Below are 19,171 nucleotides of genomic sequence, written 5' to 3'. Positions count from 1 at the left end.
TTCAATGTCATTTGTTTGAGATTAAATTAAAAAGTTTGCTTCTTATAATTTTTATGCATTTAAAAAAAAACCTTCAGTACTTTCCTAATGCCGCTAATACTAATACTTTCCAAACCTTCTATGAAGTCCTGCTATCAAAATTATCAATTTTGGGGGGTCCAGGATGGTCTCCCCATTTCTTCATGCACTTCTCTCACATCGCATTTGGCAGCCAATTCGCAAACCTCGGCTGTGAGAGTACTGCGAATAGGCATTTTTAATTGGACTGGAGAATTTTCGGGAGCGCGCATTTGTGTGAAGTCTGCGAGTTTCATGAAACAAACTCGCAATTTGCACCTAATTGGATTGACCCCATATTGTAGTATCCTGAAACTTTATTTCTGAACAGTAAACTCAATCATAGCCTTTGCTCAAGTATGTGTGTTTATAAAAAGGATTTTTATAACTATCAAGAGCTTTGAGAGCTGGAACAAAACCGTTCCAGGAATTAGTGATATGCTTTCAGTTGTCACAATTAGCTACAAAAATATCTTAATTACTGATGAATGATCTATGCATTAGGCATATGTTTTAGCCCAGGCAAACTAAACTAATTTTCTTACATATTAATATAATTTATTTTCCAATTACTGGATTAGCAAAGTATATTTCTTTTTATGGATTGTTTTAAGAAAAGATATATAAATATTTAACTCAAAACAATTCATACAGCGCCCATAAACTATTATGTTTCCTGTAGTATCTAAAACATTCAGAAAAGCAATTTTCCAAAATCAAACTATATAAAAGTCTGTTAAAATTAGGGGGCATGGCCTATTGGTAAGGGGAGTGGCCTCACAGGAAATTCCTTGCCCGCAAGTCACAACCCCATTTTTGTCATGCTGGGGACTTGCCCAGCGCACCGAGAGCTGTTGGACAGCCCCGAGCCTCTTCCAGAGACAGCAAATTGGAAATTAATGACATGTGCATGAGCGAGTCATCCATTCATCGGTGCTCAGCTATGCAGAGCAGTGGTGTGAGAGTGTCCTCCCCAACTGCAACCCACGGGTGGGACAGTGCCTGTAAAGCAGGACGGTCCTGCTGAAATAAGGACAGTTAGGAGGTATTCCCTAGCATTCTCTCTGTAGTTTAGATTGGTTTAACAATATGAAGTGGATACGAGGTTCGGAATACTAAGAACTTGATGGGAAGATCCTATGGCATGCTGTGACTGTGATGGGACCAGTTGGTTTACCTCCTATGAGATTACAGTACAGGTTGAGTCTCCCATATCCAAAATGCTTGGGACCAGGGGTATTTTGGATATCCGAATATTCTGTATTTTGGAATAATTACATACCATAATGAGATATCTTGGGAATAGGGCCCAAATCTAAACACAGAAAGCATTTATGTTGTATATACACTTTATACACACAGCCTGCAATTATTTCTATACATTATTTTTAATCATTTTGTTGCTCAAACAAAGTTTGTGTACATACATGAAATGAATTTATGTTTCATATACACCTTATACACACAGGGCCTGATTCAAACCCGGTCGCTGCTGCTGCCCGCTCGCAGGGATTGGGGGCGTTTTTGTTTTTTTTTGTTCTCTGGCCACTCGCAAAGCTGTGGGAGACCACCCACAGCTTGTGCGAGCGGCCAGGAGACCATCGTGATAATCGCCACCATCGGCATTGCGACGAGACCCTACGGTAGGGTCTAGGCTGCCGCAAGCCCGAGTGGACTTCCTGCTCTAATAGAGCAGGAAGTCCACTACTGACATCACTTGTGATGTCAGTTAGACCTCCCTACAAATGCCAGGCATTATTAAGGGAACGCCTGCGTTTGTCCAGCCACCCCCCCTACCCGCCCACAAAACGGGGCGGCTGTCATCATCGACAGCCGCCCTGTCTTGTTGCGAGCCTCATAGCGACAGAACTTCAGTCACTCGGCAGGGCTCGCGCACACGCACACCGGTCGCGGCGCATGTGCAGTGCAGAAACATTGGGCCGCTTGCGAGCGGCTCTGAATCAGGCTCACAGTCTGAAGGTAATTTTAAACTTTATTTTTAATAATTTTCTGCCTTAAACAAAGTTTATGTACATGAAACCTTTGCTTTTTGATGGTTCTACCAGTGGCGTCACAATGGGGTGTGGTCTGCACCCGGGTGTCACACGCCGAGGGGTGACACCAAGGTATGGACTCCCTCTCACTGAAAGGAGCCCAGAGGCATCACTAGGATTGGTGTCACCCCCCCTCCACCAAAAAAAATAAATAAATCGGGACCAAGGTGCGCAGCTCCACGCTCTCTCCCCCCTTACCAGTCCAGCAGTCCAGTACTGAATGCCGGTCCAGAATGCCGGTGTGCGTGATGACGTCACGCCCTGCATTCTGAGTAGAGAAGAGAGGAGGACTGTCTGACGGCATGGACCAAAATACTGCTGCCGCCAGTCCGCCCACACCTTCCCGACCGGCATTGATTCACAGTGACCGCGGAGCTTGGGGGCTGCCCGGACATGCCGGGCACACCCCCAAAAGTGACGAAAGGGGGACACATCATAAAGACTCGCCCCTTTTCATTGGTCACTCCCCCTTTTTGGGCGCGTGCAGATGTGCCCTAGCTCTACAGTGAACACTAAAGCTATTGCCGTGGCCACCACCCGGGAAAGAATATACCCGCCCATACAACCTGCTGCCTGTCACTTTTCTGCCAGTCGCGGCCGGAGCCAGGAGCAGAGAGAGACAGGGACTCACGAGATGATGACATCATCTCATGGGACCTGTAGCTCCGCATCGGCGAGATACAGTGGGCAGAAATTGTGAGGCCCGGGACTGACAAAATTGGCAGGGCCCTCCTTCCCCCACTACCTTATTCCATCAAAAAAAAATTTGCCAAAAAAATATCAAGCCTGCCCTCTTATGTGCATCCAGCCAGCCCCCCTTTCTGTGCGTCCAGCCATACCCCTCTTGTGTACATACAGCCAGACCCCCTAATGTGTGTGTCCAGCCAGCCCCCATTATGTGTCCATCAGCCCCCTTTCTGTGTATATCCAGCTTGGCCCCCTTATGTGTCCAGCCAGGCCCCCTTATGTGTCCAGCCAGGCCCCCTTATGTGTCCAGCCAGGCCCCCTTATGTGTCCAGACAGGCCCCCTTATGTGTCCAGCCAGCCCCCTTCTGTGTGTGTCCAGCCAGCTCCCCTTATGCGTCCAGCCATTCCCCCTTATGTGTCCAGCCATTCCTCCTTATCTGTCCAGCCATTCCCCCCTTATCTGTCCACCAGCCCCCTTATTTGTCCAGCCAGTCCCCCTTATGTGTCCAGCCCAGGCCCCCCTTATGTATCCAGCCCAGGCCCCCTTTATGTGTACAGCCAGTCCCCCTTATCTGTCCAGCCAGTCGCCTTTATGTGTCCAGCCCAGGCCCCCCTTAGGTGTCCCACCCAGACCCCCCCTTATGTGTCCAGCACAGACCCCCCCTTATGTGTCCAGTCCAGAACACCCTTATGTGTCCAGCCCAGGCCCCCCATATGTGTCCACCCCAGGCCAGCTTATGTGTCCAGCCCAGGCCCCCTTATCTGTCCAGCCAGCCCCCTCCTGTGTGTGTGTCCAGCCAGCCCCCTCCTCTGTGCTAGAAAATGACAGGGGGGGGTGGAGCGGCCCCCCCTTTCTCACTGGTGTCCGGGCCCGGGACTCCAGTCCCAGCAGTCCCCCCCTGATGGCGGCCCTGACAGCGGGCACTAACTATGATGGCATAGCTGCACTACACAACAGTAGCAGTCCAGACCGAACATTCGACTGGCCCGGAGAGCCTACCCCTGCGTGCAGCCACAGTGGCAGGGCCGTTTCTAGGGGCTGGAGCTCCCAGTGCGAACATCCAAAATACACCCCCCCTACAAAAAAAGCTTAAGATAGTCTCACAATTAGGGGTGTGGTCTCAAATAAAAAGACTACCTTTATGAATAAATAATGTTAACATAACCATAGGATTAGGGACAGCAAGACCTGTTAAAATTTCCAAGGTACACCATCAGTCGCGTCGCCCCCCCACAGGGAAAAAAACACATTGCTCCCCCACAGAGATGAATAACATTGCTCCCCAGAGATAAATAACATTGCTCCCCCACAGAAAATAGCATGTGTCCCCAGCTAACCAGCATCCTTTCTGTGTCTCCAGCAGCCAGCCCCCCCTTCTGTGTCCCCAGACAGCCAGCCAGCCCCCCTTCTATGTCCCCAAACAGTCTGCCCCCCCCTCTGTGTCCTCAGACAGTCTGCCCCCCCTCTGTGTCCTCCGACAGTCTGCCCCCCCTCTGTGTCCTCAGTCTGCCCCCCTTCTGTGTCACCAGACAGCCTGCCCCCCCTTCTGTGTCCCCAGACAGCCAGCCCCCCCTTCTGTGTCCCCAAATGGCCTGACTCCCTTTTGTGTCCTCAGACAACCTGCCCCCCCTTCTGTATCCTCAGACAACCTGCCCCCCCTTTTGTGTTCCCAGCCAGCCTGCCCACTCTTGTATGTCCAAAGCCAGCCAGCCCTCCCTTCTGTGTCCCCAAAGAGCCTGCCCCCCTTTTGTGTTCCCAGACAGCCTGCCCCCCCTTCTGTGTCCACAGCCAGTCCCCCCTTCTGTGTCCCCAGACAGCCTGCCCCCCTTTTGTGTTTACAGACAGCCTGTTCCCCCTTCTGTGTCCCCAGACAGCCTGCCCCCACTTCTGTGTCCCCAGACTGCCAGCCACCCCCACTTCTGTATCCCTAGCCAGCCAGCCAACCCCCACTACTGTCCCCAGCCAGCCAGCCCTCACTTCTGTCCCCAGCCAGCCAGCCCTCACTTCTGTCCCCAGCCAGCCAGCCCTCACTTCTGTCCACAGCCAGCCAGCCTCCACTTCTATCCCCAGCCAGCCCTCACTTCTGTCCACAGCCAGCCAGCCTCCACTTCTGTCCCCAGCCAGCCCTCTTGCTTCACTTACTTTCTCCTTGACAGCTCCTCTCTTCCAGCAGTGGTAGGCGGAGTAGTGGGCGGGCAGTCGGCTCCTCTTCCAGCAGTGACGGCACAGTGTGATGCTTTGACATCAGGCGCTAACTGCTTTCTTTTAAAAAAAACTAACTTTTAAGCACAGTGGCCCAGGACGGACGGCGGCCGTGAAAGTGGGAGGAGGAGCGGGACTTTGCAGCGTCTTCTGGTGTGCTCCGCCCCACTCTCAGCAGCCCTGCAAGCAGCTCAGCTGTGTGACGGTTGGGGAGTGTGCAAGCAGCTGTGTGACGGCGGGGGAGTATGTGGCTTTTGGTGTCACCCCCTTGGAGGGTGACACCTGGGGTGGCCCGCACCCCCCTTGTGACGCCACTGCAGGAGCCGAGTGCTGCACTGTAGCATTAAGTGCAGCACTCGGCTCCTGACACTAAGGGAGCCGGCCAGCACTCCACACAGGGGTTCGGGCCGCGAGGCAACGCCCCCTTCTCACATGGCCACTTCTTGCGAGGCCATGCCCCCTTTTCGGCCGCGAGAGGCTGCGCCGCGTGCACAGTGTCCCTCCACTGACACTGCGGGGAGGGACGCCACTGGGTTTCACTATCTCAATCATGCTAAAAAAAAAAAATCTATATTTCGGAATATTTGGATATGGAAGACTTAACCTGTATTAATATACACACCCGATAGAATAAAACCCTGTTTTATTTGAGCTACAGATGTGTCCTCAATGAACTATCATTGTGACCAGACACTTACGTGGCTTTGCATGATTTGCTAGACATCTCTTTATAAGGTATCCTAGAAAATTATGAGGAATTTATTTCCACTATTAATTTCACAACCTTTAAGCAAATGTGCTACTTTGACCATTTAATAGTAACTAATCATAATTAATAACTCATTATTACAAACCATTGATAACTCACTCACAAAGTTATACTCGGAAGTATACCTGTGCAAATACTGCAAGAGCAAATATGTTTATATGTAGAAAGATTTAATAAAAGACAATCCTACGGATCCCTCTCTGTGACTATTGCAGAGTGTACCCTATAGGCTACAATGCCGTCTGATGATGGCATCAGCTACCGAGGCCAAGCTTAGTAAATGAAGCATTTAAGAAGCCCCCATAGAAACCAATGGAAGTTGCTTTCGTGGTCATACATGGGTGATTGCAGCAGATATCTCTAATATCTCTGCTGCAGTCCCACATAGATATCTAAGGGATACTTATATTTGCAGGTACTCCCCGAAAATGGGTGTTTTTGGGGATCTCACACTGCAGGTTTACTTGATCAGCTCAACCTGTCATAGCCTAGTGCTGGTTGTGGGTTTGTGGGAGGACGTCATGCTCTTCATCCCCTAAAGATTGCTGATGCTTAAATCCCTATTTTGTGGAAAGCCACATTGTTTTTATTTTTAAACAATTATTTTTCGTTTCTCTCTCCCTTTACAACAATTCTTGCTGATCATTATAATTACCAGCATGGATCCTGTGCCAGGGTTAGAGTGCCTGCAACAGGTGCAAATTCAGCTGTTCCACCTCTGATTGTAAAGCAGTCATGTGACTATGCCCTCACTGTACTCACCCTTCGCTTACCTACCCTTCCATCCCCCATTCCTCATCTCTAAACAGTAGGTGTAAGAGGAGTCTCCATATGGATCATAGTTGCCGACTTTCTGGCTGCTCCTTCCGGGAGGGAGCAGCCAGATCGGCAGGGCAGCGGGGGGCGTGGGCAAAAAAGGGGGCGTGTCTGGATGGGTGCCTGGCAATTGTAGGCATCACGGGGGCAGGGTCACGCGATCGCGTCATTTTGGTCCCGCCCCCGCTACTCAATGCCGATAATACAGGCATTGTGAGGCAGGGGGCGGGGCCAAAATTACGCGAATCGCGTCACTGGCTGCCCTCGCAGCGGGGGTTAGGTGTAAATTGCGGGGGGATGTCGGGGGATCGGCGGCCGCCAGGAGGCTTGCCTGTCTCTCCGGGGGGGCGGGAGCTGCACCCGATTATCGGGAGGCTCCCGCCCAAATCGGGAGGGTAGGCAACCCTGCATATGGATGCAAGTGTGCGCATACAGTATTTTGTGTGATTACGTCCAACTCTGAGCCCATTGCATACTTGCCAACCCTCCCTCATTATCAGGGAGACTCCCTGAAATAGTAGCAATCTCCCTGTCTCCCTGAAGAGTCCAGCAATCTCCCTGATTGCACCTTACCCCTATTATGAAGCTGTTATATAAAAAAAAACCCAGAGATATATACATTAAAATGGGATCATTGGTATAATATCCCTGCATTGGTTATAAGGCACAATGATCCCTATGGCTACAGACATTTTTTGAAAAGTAACAAATAGATCTTACTAACTGCTTTTGGGCTCGTTTTCATTTGGATGTAAGCAGTGCTCGAAGTGGTAATTTAGAGGTGGGGGTATGGAGATTGAATCTTCCCCCCACCCCCTATGGGCCCCTGCTTCCATATCACTCCATTGTACTTCTAACCCCCCCCACACACACACACACACACACACACACACACACACTTCTCCCTGCCTGCTCCCCTCTCTCACACCCTGCCCTTACTGATTCCCTCTCTCTTTCACCCCCTACAATAGCTAGCCTGCCTCTGTCTGCCCCTCTCTCTATTCCCTCTCTCAAACCCTCCCCTCTCTCTAATTCTCTCTTACCTGCGCTGCTGGAGTGGAGCCACCAGGATCCTCGGGTCTTCCCTCCAGTTTATCTGGCTCCGGTGCGAGCCAATGAGAAGCTGCCATTTGGCAGCTTCTCATTGGCGCCGCTGCGAGCCAATGAGAAGCTGCTATTTGGCAGCTTCTCATTGGCTGGCGGCTGCGAGCCCTGCAATTGGCTGGCGGCCGCGAGTCCCGCGATTGGCTGGCGGCTGCGAGCCTCGTGATTGGCCGGCAGCCGCCCAGTACGTGGTGCTTACAGTGCAGCCGGGACCAGGTACTTTGTCCCGGCTACATGTCAGCACCTCCACTGCACTGATTGAGATGTGTCCCCTGCGGGACACATCTTAACACATTGCCGCCGCTGTTCCAGCGCTGGGATCCCATACTGGATCCCAGCGCTGGTGCAATGTTTTCTACATCTAAAATGAAGTGGGGCCGGGAAGTGGCGGTATGTCATACCGCCGTATACCGCCCCACTTCGACCACTGGATGTAAGGCAATGTTATGGCACACCCCCAGATGTAGCAGTACACGTCCACTTTAGCACGCGCTTATAGGTGATGCTTTCACAATCTCCCTGAAATGCTTTTTCAAAAATAGGCAAGTATGGCCCATTGGTGAGATAATTGCTCTGGTGCAGATACAGGTTTCCATTCTCCAGTAAAATAATATTAGCAAAAGATTTCCTCTAGATAATGATTAGAATACAGACTGTGTATTATTACTGTATAAATAGTATGGAAAATACCCCAGGGAGAGAAATGCAATGTTAGCCCTTCATAACATATTTATTGTTATATGCTGATCATATCGTACAAATTCTGTTAATAAAAAATTGTTAATCATTTTTATTTTTTAGAACCTGCTTTATCCATTTGGATGCAGATCCCCAAGAAGGAAAATTTCAGCTTACCAATCAGATGAACTAGACAGTGGAATTCTAAGGTTATTTAGTTCACACATGTACTTTATATTGCATAATGAATATATGATTTATTGTGTGAGAAGTTAACTCAGTCAGTCACTTACAGTATCTATAGATGTATCCTTATACACTTAAACTACCTATCGGCAGATAATGTGTGCAACCATAAACATGTTATTACAACTTAACTAAAATAAAGAGACAGAAAAAGTATATGCGATAAAAACATATGGTCAGCTTTATTTATTTTTACAACATAGTATGGTGGAATAAGAAAGAATGGCAAGTCATCTGACGCCCCACTTGACTTAGGCAAGGATGTAATGCACTCACTGAAAAGGGCCACTATCCCAATTCAAGTGTCAGAGTGATATAACAACTTGCAAGGGCTGATATCCCTCTCTGGCAAGTTGGACGGTATCCAGCCCCCATCCCAATGCACTATTATTAGCCCACTCCGACGAGAGGTGCTGCTGACCCCAGTAGGGTAAAATCAGCCTAACCAGTGCATTGAAGGGGGGCGCATCGCCAATTACTGCAGCAAGGTGGACGCTTTATATAGACTGCCGTTCTTTCTCGCCATTGCAAATAAAGCCGACACAAGACACAAAAGGAAAATCGGGGAGGGAGGGTGGGAGATCAAGTTCAAAAGAGGCAGATTAACTCTACAGACCTACCCACACTCCTACTGACCACACCCCTTAAATCAGCACTCACCAATCCGAACACAGTGTCAACCTGTCAATCATTAAGCTAACCTTCCTACCTAATTTATTAACTCCACGTATCCCTGCCTAGGTGTTTATATGCCCTCAGATCTATCCGAACTTCGGTTATTTTAAACTACCTATCGGCAGATAATGTGTGTTGGACGGTATCCAGCCCCCATCCCAATGCACTATTATTAGCCCACTCCGACGAGAGGTGCCGCTGACCCCAGTAGGGTAAAATCAGCCTAACCAGTGCATTGAAGGGGGGCGCACCGCCAATTACTGCAGCAAGGTGGACGCTTTATATAGACTGCCGTTCTTTCTCGCCACACATGTTCCCAATGAAACATGTACGCCACCATACCACCTAACAAACTAAACCTCCTAACACTAAACCTATACCTTCAAGAAATAAAAATAGCCCCTCCTCCGTGAGGTGAACCCCATCCCTACGAAAAAGATGGGCATCTTGTACCCTAATTAGAGGGTGACGCACCACCAAACCTCCCATTTGCAAAACTCTCTCGGACACCCATCTATTCACTCTCTTTCTGGCCTTGTCCAGCCCCACCACACTATACCTGCACCTCCAGGAAAGCCTGGCAATAATGTCGGACCATACAATCACACAATCAGGCCACATACTGAGCAATACACCCAAATCTCGGATAATATCGTGCCGCAACTCGAGAGACGTCTGCTGGCACAACAAATCATTCCCGCCCAGGTGAATCACCAAGACTATAGGAGAACCGAAATTCTCAGCTGCCGTCTGTAGACAGGGCAATAACGATCTCCAACGCATACCTCTGTGGCCTAACCACCTCACTCTATCCCAACGAGGGAAAACAGAAGCATCTGTTGCAAAGCGGGACTGCCCCGCCCAAAACATATAGGAATGACCGACAAACCAAATGGGCTTACAATCCTGGATGCCACCTGCAATACACAGAAAAATACATGAGATACTGTGACTAAAATATTGCAGAGGGAGATGGTGGGTGGGGTGGGAAGAGGGGGGAAGGAAGGCTTGACCCGAGGTAAAAACCTACAAAAAACCTGCTGGATCTTTTTATTTTTCGACTATCATATTCAATAAATTTATATTGTAGATAACCAATCAGTGTCCAATGCAGGGCAAAAAACAGGGCAAAATCCCCCGAGACCCCCACCTAAAAGGTGACGAGTTGGCCGAAGCACTCAAGCCTGAAACAAAGTACATCAAGACTCCACACGGACATATCTTCTGAATGCGTCGGACTTCCACCGCCCCAGGGCCTGGATCTCCTGTGGAGAAGAACCTGAAGAAGCTGCAAAAGTCGCTGCGCCAATCCGAAAGGAATGAGTACCGAACTCCGATGTGGAAAGCCCGACGTGTCGTATGCAACTATAAAAAACCGACCGAAACTGAAATTTAGTTAGAGGGGAACCATCTAAATGCATGAGCCAAGCCCCTTCAAGCGCGGGGCGGTAACTGATATATTGGGACGCAAGGTGCACCGGACAAATTCCCTCCATCGGAGAGGATTGCAGGGACACCCATCGACCCCTACCCAGCTGATCAGTCTTAGATCGTTGAATACGGCAAAGCATGGAGCCACGAAGGACAATGTGAGATCGCAGCAGCGGGGGAGGGGCAGAACGAGACTGTGCAACCAACTCGCTGATGCGAAAAGCCCCATGGAAGGCCATCGCAAAAGTGAGCCGGAAAAGCAACGCTTCAAAAGGGGACGAACATATAACTGGCAAACACTCAATTAACCGTAATAATAGGTCCGGACCAATGGGGCGCCGGGCTTGCACGCGACCAGCCTCTAAGAGCCTTTTGTATCAAAAAAATCCTTAGTGGCATCCCTACTTCCTGCAAGTTGCAAAAAGTAGGAAATGCCGGCCAGCCTCTGGGCTACATAAGCCCGCGACCTGCCTTCACCAAACAGACTCCACACAAATTCTATCATGAGTGCAAGCTTGGAAGTACCTGCTGATCTCCGACTCTGTAAGAAGCATTCCCATTGGTGCCACGAGGCCTGATACGCAGTCAAGGTCCGAGGGACTACGGACCGACGTGCGAGATCCTCCATGCCGGCTTGATTATCTGCCAACAATGAGATGGACATGATTCACCTCTTAAAGCTGCTGAGGGAGCCAATGCCCTGAACCTCACCCAATCTTGCCTAGACAGCGCGTCAGCAATAGCATTGTCAACCTCAGGGACGTGCCTAGCGGTAAAGCTAATATTAATTTGCAACGCGCGCAGCACCAGGTAAGCTAGAAGTTGCAGCACCGGGAGGAACGAGGATCTTTGGTTGTTGATGGCCTGTACAACCCCCAAATTATCACACCAGAACACCACTGACTGGTCGCGCAAGCGCCAACCCCAGAGTTCGAGTGATACAATGATGGGGAAGAGTTTAAGGAGAAGTAAGTTTGAGGTCAGTCCCAACCTTACCCACTCCTCTGGCCATGTGGCGAAGCACCAAGACCCATCCAAGAAGGCTCCAAAACCAGAGGAACCCGCAGCGTCTGTGAAGAGCTGCAGGCCACGGTTCGTTTGCAGAACTGACGGCCAAATACGCACCCCATTGAAACCTGACAGAAAAACGTCCCAAACTGCGAGATCAAGTCTGTGCTCCGCGGACAAACGCAGGAAATGATGAGGTAAACGCAAAGTTCCTAAAGCACGCTGTAGCTTGCGACAGAAGACTCTCCCCATAGGGATAACCTTGCAAGCAAAGTTCAGCAAACCAAGCAAAGATTGACCCTGTCTGAGAGTGACCTTCCCTGATGCTAGCACAAGAAGTATGGCGTCCTGCAAACGACAAATTTTGTCCTGAGGCAGGCGACAACACCTAGCAATAGTATCGATCTCAATACCTAAGAAGATTAAACAAGTGGAAGGACCTTCCGTCTTGTCATGCGCGATTGGGACTCCAAATTCCGTGAAGAGCGCTTGTAGCGAAAAAAGGAGGCGATCGCAACGATCAGAATTGGAAGGACCCACACATAAAAAATCATCTAAGTAGTGAGCCAGACCCACCTCGCCGGATCCCGTGGTAACACACCAATGGAGGAAGGAACTAAACCGCTCAAAGAAAGCACATGACGCTGAGCAACCCATCGGGAGACATTTATCCAAATAATACCCGTCTGCCAACCTGAAACCCATGAAATGGAAAGAATCTGGATGCAAGGGTAACAGCCTGAATGCGGATTCGATATCCACTTTGGCTAAAAGCGAGCCCGTGCCTGAGGCGCAAACCAGCCCGAGAGCCGCGTCAAACGATTGGTAATGCACGGAACTATCGACCTCGGCAATGGCATCGTTGACCGACGTTCCTGGGGGGTGGGACAGATGTTGTATAAGCCGGTAACTACCTGGGGCTTTCTTGGGAACCACTCCTACAGGAGAAAGAATCAGGCCCGTGACCGGAGGTAAGTCAAAGGGCCCAATCATGCGGCCTAGACTGACCTCCTTCATCACCTTGGCTCTGACTATTTGTGGCAAATCGTAGGCAGAACGGAGATTCCTGGCACATCCTGAACTTACTGCCCCCGAAACTGGAAGGCGGAAACCCTCTGTAAACCCTGAACGTAAAAAATCTGCATCAACGCGTAATGGATACCAATTAAGCCACTTGGTCATGGCATCCAACCGAATCGGGGACATAGCTTTACTTAGAGGATCCAGAGGTAACCCGCTTAGGTGCGGGCCCAGAGCCAGCTGCTGGGGGACCCCTGCTGTTTCTGGGGCAATCTTTGCTGGGGTGGCCTGCGTTGCAACGGATGCAGAGGTGTCGAAAACGACACTGACCCCCCATCGTGCAGTTGCCGTGGTTAAAGGCGAAACACTTTCCTTTTCGCCTGATTATTACCAGTAGTCCTAGCGGGCACCGTGGTCGCGGATTGCACCTGACGACCTTGGGACGGTTCAGGCGTACTCCCCGCAGACTGAGAAACCTCCATCCAGACTTCTACATCTTTACAACCCAGCTCAAGATTAACTACCCTATCCTGTTTCCTGCGAAATTCCTCGTCATAGTGACGCCAGGCCCGAGACGACCGGAACAGAACGTGAATCAAGTGAAGATATCGAATAACATTAAGGTATTCGGACGGTCTGGTTTTTAAATAGCAGGCAGAAAAGACACAAAAGCCCGACAACCAGTTAGTATAGGACTTATAAGCCTCCACCCCTATGCCTCCTTTCTTTTTTGCTGCGGCGGACTCTTTTTTAGCTTTAGCCGTGAGGGTGAACATGTCTACATAGCGTCCCAGGCGAATGCGCTTCCTAACACGCGTCCGTAAACCCCTTGTGACTTCTGTATTTGCGCAGTGTACTACGTCGGCTGGACCGGACCCACCCTCTACGCTAGTGCTACTACCTGATGATCTGTCACTGGAATGACGGCGTCTCCTAGAATGATGGCGTCGTGATCGCTTGGATCGCCTGCGCCTAGCCCTGCGGGAACTATCGCCCGAAGAAGACATAGAACTGGAAGAGGAGATAATATCGGATGAACTATCGCACTCACCAGCATGTACATCGACCACGTTCCGGGAACCAGGATCCGCGATGACGCCAACCCCGGGGGAACCCGAGGTAGTTGGGTTGACTGTGATCACCGTAGGTGCAGCCAAGGGAGCGTCCGCCCCGCTGTCAGCTGTAACAGAAGATACAGATGCGGAATCATGTGAAACATCACCCGCATCGGCTACTGGGGCAAAGGAAACCGCGGCAACAGGTGATGCTGCGAGGGGGAGGCGCACAAATTACCTAACTGCTGTAGGATTGGACCTAGCTGTGCCCGCACATTGACAGACGCAGCCCCTGAAGAGGCCGCAGGCGTCCCTGCAGCCCCATGCTGCTGAGACAGCAGGGGCGTGAGAGCGCTCACCACTGCCACCAGCAGCCCAGCAATGGCAGTGTTATCCAGTGCTGCACCTGCCTGACCAGCCTGGCTGGTGGCCATCGACCAAAGGGGGTACAGGGGCTGCCAGGGGGGATCCCATGGCAGCAAGCAGACCATGCTGCCCCTGATTCACACCCCCGCTGCAAGATGGCTGCTGACCCTGGCCCTGAGAAAATGGGCACTGGCTCCACCCCCCCACCGTTATGGAGTGAGCCGGAGCCCTGGCAGGCTCCCGACTCACTCCCTTATGTCTCCTTTTGGTCCCCCGGCTGGCCGGCATCCCGGAGTGGGACGCAGCCGGGGTGACCATTACTTCAACTGTGCTGCGCGCGCCCGCACGAGCGGCGCCCGCGAGGCCTGGCGTCCTCTGACCCCCGGCTGATTAAATCCCCAGAGCGGGACTCAGCCGGGGTGGCCGGCGGCATCGTGGAGTGGACGCCGCGCGCGCCTGTGAGAGCGGCGCGCGGCTCTGAGCAGCACCACCGCACCTTCCCCGTCGGCACCTCCAGATCTGCGGGAGGACCGGCGGGGGTAACTAGCGTTGGGGGCAGGCGGAGGGACCAGCGGCATGAGCCCCAGCCCGGCAGCATCAGCCAGCCGGGCGGGGACAGATCGGGCACGCTGGGGGCGAGACATAGTTAGATTAGACAGTGAAAGAAAGAGAATAGAGGTTAGATAGGAAGAAGAAGGAGAAAGTTAAGATGTGAGAATAGAGAGGGAAAGAATTAGAAGATTGTAGAGAAAAAAAAGCTCTTCAAACACAGAACCATACGACCTGCGTCCGAACAGCACGCAGATCAAGTTCAAAAGAGGCAGATTAACTCTACAGACCTACCCACACTCCTACTGACCACACCCCTTAAATCAGCACTCACCAATCCGAACACAGTGTCAACCTGTCAATCATTAAGCTAACCTTCCTACCTAATTTATTAACTCCATGTATCCCTGCCTAGGTGTTTATATGCCTTCAGATCTATCCGAACTTCGGTTATTTTTTGCTGCAGTCGCGCCAAACAGCACCAACGCCCGAGGATCTCTATGAATCTGTTAGCACTGGGCATCTGTTTTGCCCAAAAATGTGTCTTAGTGGCAATGCGATGTGACTAAGACACACCAGGAGACTGCACTGATTCATTTGATATGTCACACGTGTATATCTGAATCTGTATACGAAGTGCTATGTTGCAGCGCCAACGGCTTCTTTCCACGACAAGTTCCATTGTGCTTTGCAGTTTACTCAGTCTCACTCAGATATACAAGTGTTAATTATTAAATGAATCCGTGCAGTCTTGCGGTGTTTCTTAATTACATCGCTATGCGACTAAGACGCATTTTTGGCCAAATAAGAATCGGGTCACTTGCGCTAGGCATCTTGCTCTGCATGCTGTAGTGAGGCTAGGTGTGTGAGGACATATCTGTACAGTAATGCCTCACTTCTTTGCTTCCATACCTACAGTTGCTTTCAGCTATTGAAGTAATTGGGTTTTAGTGTGAATCACGTCACTCCACATATTAATAATGAGCCAGCCGGCACGCTCTCACAAAGGGCCCGATTCAGAGATGGACGCTATTCCTATGTTCCCGTAGTTGAGCGATTATCAGTGGTCTGCGCTGGCATTGGACTCGCACTACGAATGTGCCACAGTGGTCTTGCGACAATGAGAGGATTTATTCGCAAAGTGAGTAGCAGGCAGGGACAGTTTAGGGGAGGTAACGGAAATGGCGGCTCAAATACAGGCATGTTGCAAACGTTTTGGGGCGTGTCTCAGCCTGCATCTGCGACCCCGTACACAGTAAAAATGGATCAGGCGTCTCGGTTCCCGCGGCTATTCTGTGCTTCCATAGGGTTATTCAAAAGGACGATAATAGAGTGATCTACCATAGGCAAACGCAGGGGGGGGGTTTCCCACTGCCTGGAAACCCCCCTCCCCAGCACACACATGACTACTATTTGGACTACACACACTGTTCTAATCAGGAATCTGCACAGTTTACAGATAGAAGAAAACCCAGGAGAATAATCAGCTTGGAAGGAATATCACAGTCTAATGCTCACACTGGATGTATTGCAGCCTGCATGATGACCAGATTTCCCAAGCAAATCAGAATATCCTGATCCACAGGACAGGTGGCAGGAGGAAAGTCACAAGACAACCTAATAACAAAATGAGAAAAATAGGATCCCAACACATAGGTTACCGGGTGTTCCATGTAAACATTATAGAAGCCATTTTGTGGTTTAATTCCACTTTATTGGCACTGACAAATGTTATCCTTTGTCTGTGAACCACAATAGGTACCAATATAATTATATTCCACCCAGCAGTGATGTCTACATGGTTAAACAAAACAGCTTGTATATGTGCTTATATAATTATAAGTGAGCCAGCAGTGCTGTTACCAACCTTGTTGGTTCCTTTTCAAATTTATGGAAAAATATTCATTGTTCTTTGAAAAAAACTACCAGTAACTACAAATAATTTGCAGATCGGAGAGTCGGAGACAGGGTGTGGCTATCATCTAAGAACATTTGTTTGAAGGTTCAGAGCATAAAATTTGCTTCACACTTCATTGGACCATACCGCATTCTTAAAGTCATCATGTCACGATTCGGGCTGTCAGGCTGCCAGGATCGCGACTCTTACCTCGCCGGTCGCTCTGGCGCGTTCCTTCTGGCGGTGGAGCAAGGTCCTGGAGAGTGGCGCTGGGCAATGGGGGTCCCCACAGACTAAGGGGACTCATCTGGAGGGAGGTGTGAGCAGGTGAAACTGACAGTGCATTGCACTGGAGACTACTGGGCGCGGCCATGTTGGATTTTGGTCAGGTGTCTGGTGGGAGCCAATCAGGTCACAGCTGTCCTGGGAGTGTTTTGCAGCCAATCCTGCACTACTTGAGGGTACTAATGGGCTGTCAAGAGGTCCTTTAGTTGCCAGTGCAACGTTTATCACAGCATAGCTGTGAGCTAGTTCCTGTGCTCCCTTGCTCCATACTTGCTGCAGTTCCAGAGTGTCTCAGTGTTACCACTTCTCAGCTCTCTACCTCGCCTGTTCTGCATATCAGTTGCCATCTGTACCCGCTACCCGCTGCGGACCAACCGAGCCCGGTCGCTGAGTATAGTCCGCATTCCTTCAGCGGCACCTCGCCCTCCGTGTAACCACTCACCTCATGACTCATACTCCGTTAAGACCAGCTGCCTTCCAGTATCAATGAACAAGCCTCCATTCCGCATCTGACTCCACTCCGGGTCCAAGCCCACGCCATACCGTGACAGTTTGCACTGGCCAAATGGATTCGGCTAGTGGACAGGATCCGAGGGCTGACCTGCTCCAAAGCATTGCCAGGCATTTGGAGGGTCTAGAGGCTTCACAGTGGCAAATAGCCCAATTTCTACAGGAGATGTCTGCTCGTCAGGATACCTTGCAGGCCCCTCTGGTCACATGAACCAACCAGCGGTCCCTGTCATTCCCGCACCATCCGCACTACCCCATCTGCACCTCCCGACACCTAATAAATTCGATGGGACTCCTAAATTTTGCCGTGGGTTCCTGAACCAATGCGATGTGCATTTCACGCTACAGCCTATGAACTTCCCATCACCAAAATCCAAGGTGGCCTATATTGTGTCCCTATTGTCCGGCTCTGCTCTAGACTGGGTTTCACCCCTTTGGGAAAGGTCTGATCCTCTGTTGGATAATTATTCCGTATTCCTTTCAGCTTTTCGAAGGATCTTTGACGAACCAGGAAGAACTACGTCAGCAGCAGCCGAGATCCTGCGCCTTCGTCAAGGGAATTGCCCAGTTAGCCAGTACATCATCCAGTACCAGACGTTGGCATCTGAGCTAAAATGGAATGAAGAGGCCCTAATTTCCGCCTTCTGGAGCGGGCTGTCGGATCGCATTAAGGATGACCTTGCACACGGGACCTTCTTACTACCCTTAATGACCTCAGTTCTCTCTGCAATAAGGTGGACTTACGCTATTGGGAGCGTCAGAGTGAATAGGTGAGATCGTTTCAAGTTCTGGCCCACTACTACTACCGTCACCCCTCTGCCTGAGCCAACTAGCTATGAACCGATGCAGATTAATCGAGCTTGTCTCTCTGTTGAGGAGCGTCAGCGGAATCGATGAGAAAATTTGTATATGTACTGCTGAGAGACCGGTCATCTGGTCGCTGCCTGTCCTACCCGTCTGGGAAACTCCAGCTCCTAAACGGTTCTGGAGACACCAGGTTGGGAGTTATGTCTTCGTCTCCACTTAAAGCTGAGTCTGCCTTGTCCATTACCTTGGAGTTAATGCTCGGTCCTAAAATTGTTCTCTCTCTCCTTGATTCAGGGGCTGCAGAGAACTTCATCACCGCTGAACTCATCCAGAGACTCCAAATTCTGGTCTTCTCCCTTGAACATGCACTTACCCTATCTGCCATGGATGGTACCCAAATGACTAATGGGACTGTATCCCTTCATACTCAACCTGTGGAGGTCCATGTGGGTGCTCTCCACACGGAAGTAATCCAATTTTTAGTTATACCTAAAGCCTCTCACGGAAGTCATTCTCGGATATCCCTGGCTGTGCAAGCATTCTCCCAACATAGACTGGGGTACCAAGCAAATCCTGTCCTGGGGAGAAGCATGTCATGTATCCTGCCTTCCTCAGATTAAACCAGTCAATAAGCTCTGTATGGCAGCAACTGCGCAAATACCCCCCCAGTACCTCTCTTTCAGTGATGTATTTTCTAAAACAGGTGCCGATACTCTGCCTCCGCATCGGGAGTGGGACTGTCCTATTGATTTGGTTCCCGGCAAGGATCCTCTCGTGGTTGTACATATCCGCTGTCCTTACCTGAGTCTGAGGCCATGTCGGCCTACATTCAGGAAAATCTTCAAAAAGGATTAATTCGACCATCCTCCTTGCCAGCCGGTGCAAGGTTCTTCTTCGTGGCCAAAAAAGATGGAGGTCTGCATCCCTGCATCGATTACCGGGGCCTAAACAACA

General features: G+C 50.4%; 1 protein-coding gene and 1 pseudogene across 1 annotated transcript in view; one reads left to right on the top strand and one right to left on the bottom strand.

The window, feature by feature from the left end:
• Window positions 1-19,171, top strand: part of LOC148505450 (uncharacterized) — a 103,342-nt gene that overhangs the window by 12,757 nt on the left and 71,414 nt on the right. Inside the window, exon 2 of the mRNA XM_088448267.1 lies at window positions 8,492-8,577. Coding sequence (XP_088304393.1) covers window positions 8,492-8,577 — 86 coding nt within the window. The remainder of the gene's footprint in view (window positions 1-8,491; window positions 8,578-19,171) is intronic.
• LOC148505451 (uncharacterized) lies at window positions 10,489-11,384 on the bottom strand (annotated as a pseudogene).

This window comes from Taudactylus pleione, unplaced genomic scaffold, assembly GCF_031769625.1.
Source record: "Taudactylus pleione unplaced genomic scaffold, aTauple2 ptg000454l, whole genome shotgun sequence".
Classification (NCBI taxonomy): domain Eukaryota; kingdom Metazoa; phylum Chordata; class Amphibia; order Anura; family Myobatrachidae; genus Taudactylus; species Taudactylus pleione.
This window is presented reverse-complemented; position numbering and strand designations above follow the sequence as displayed.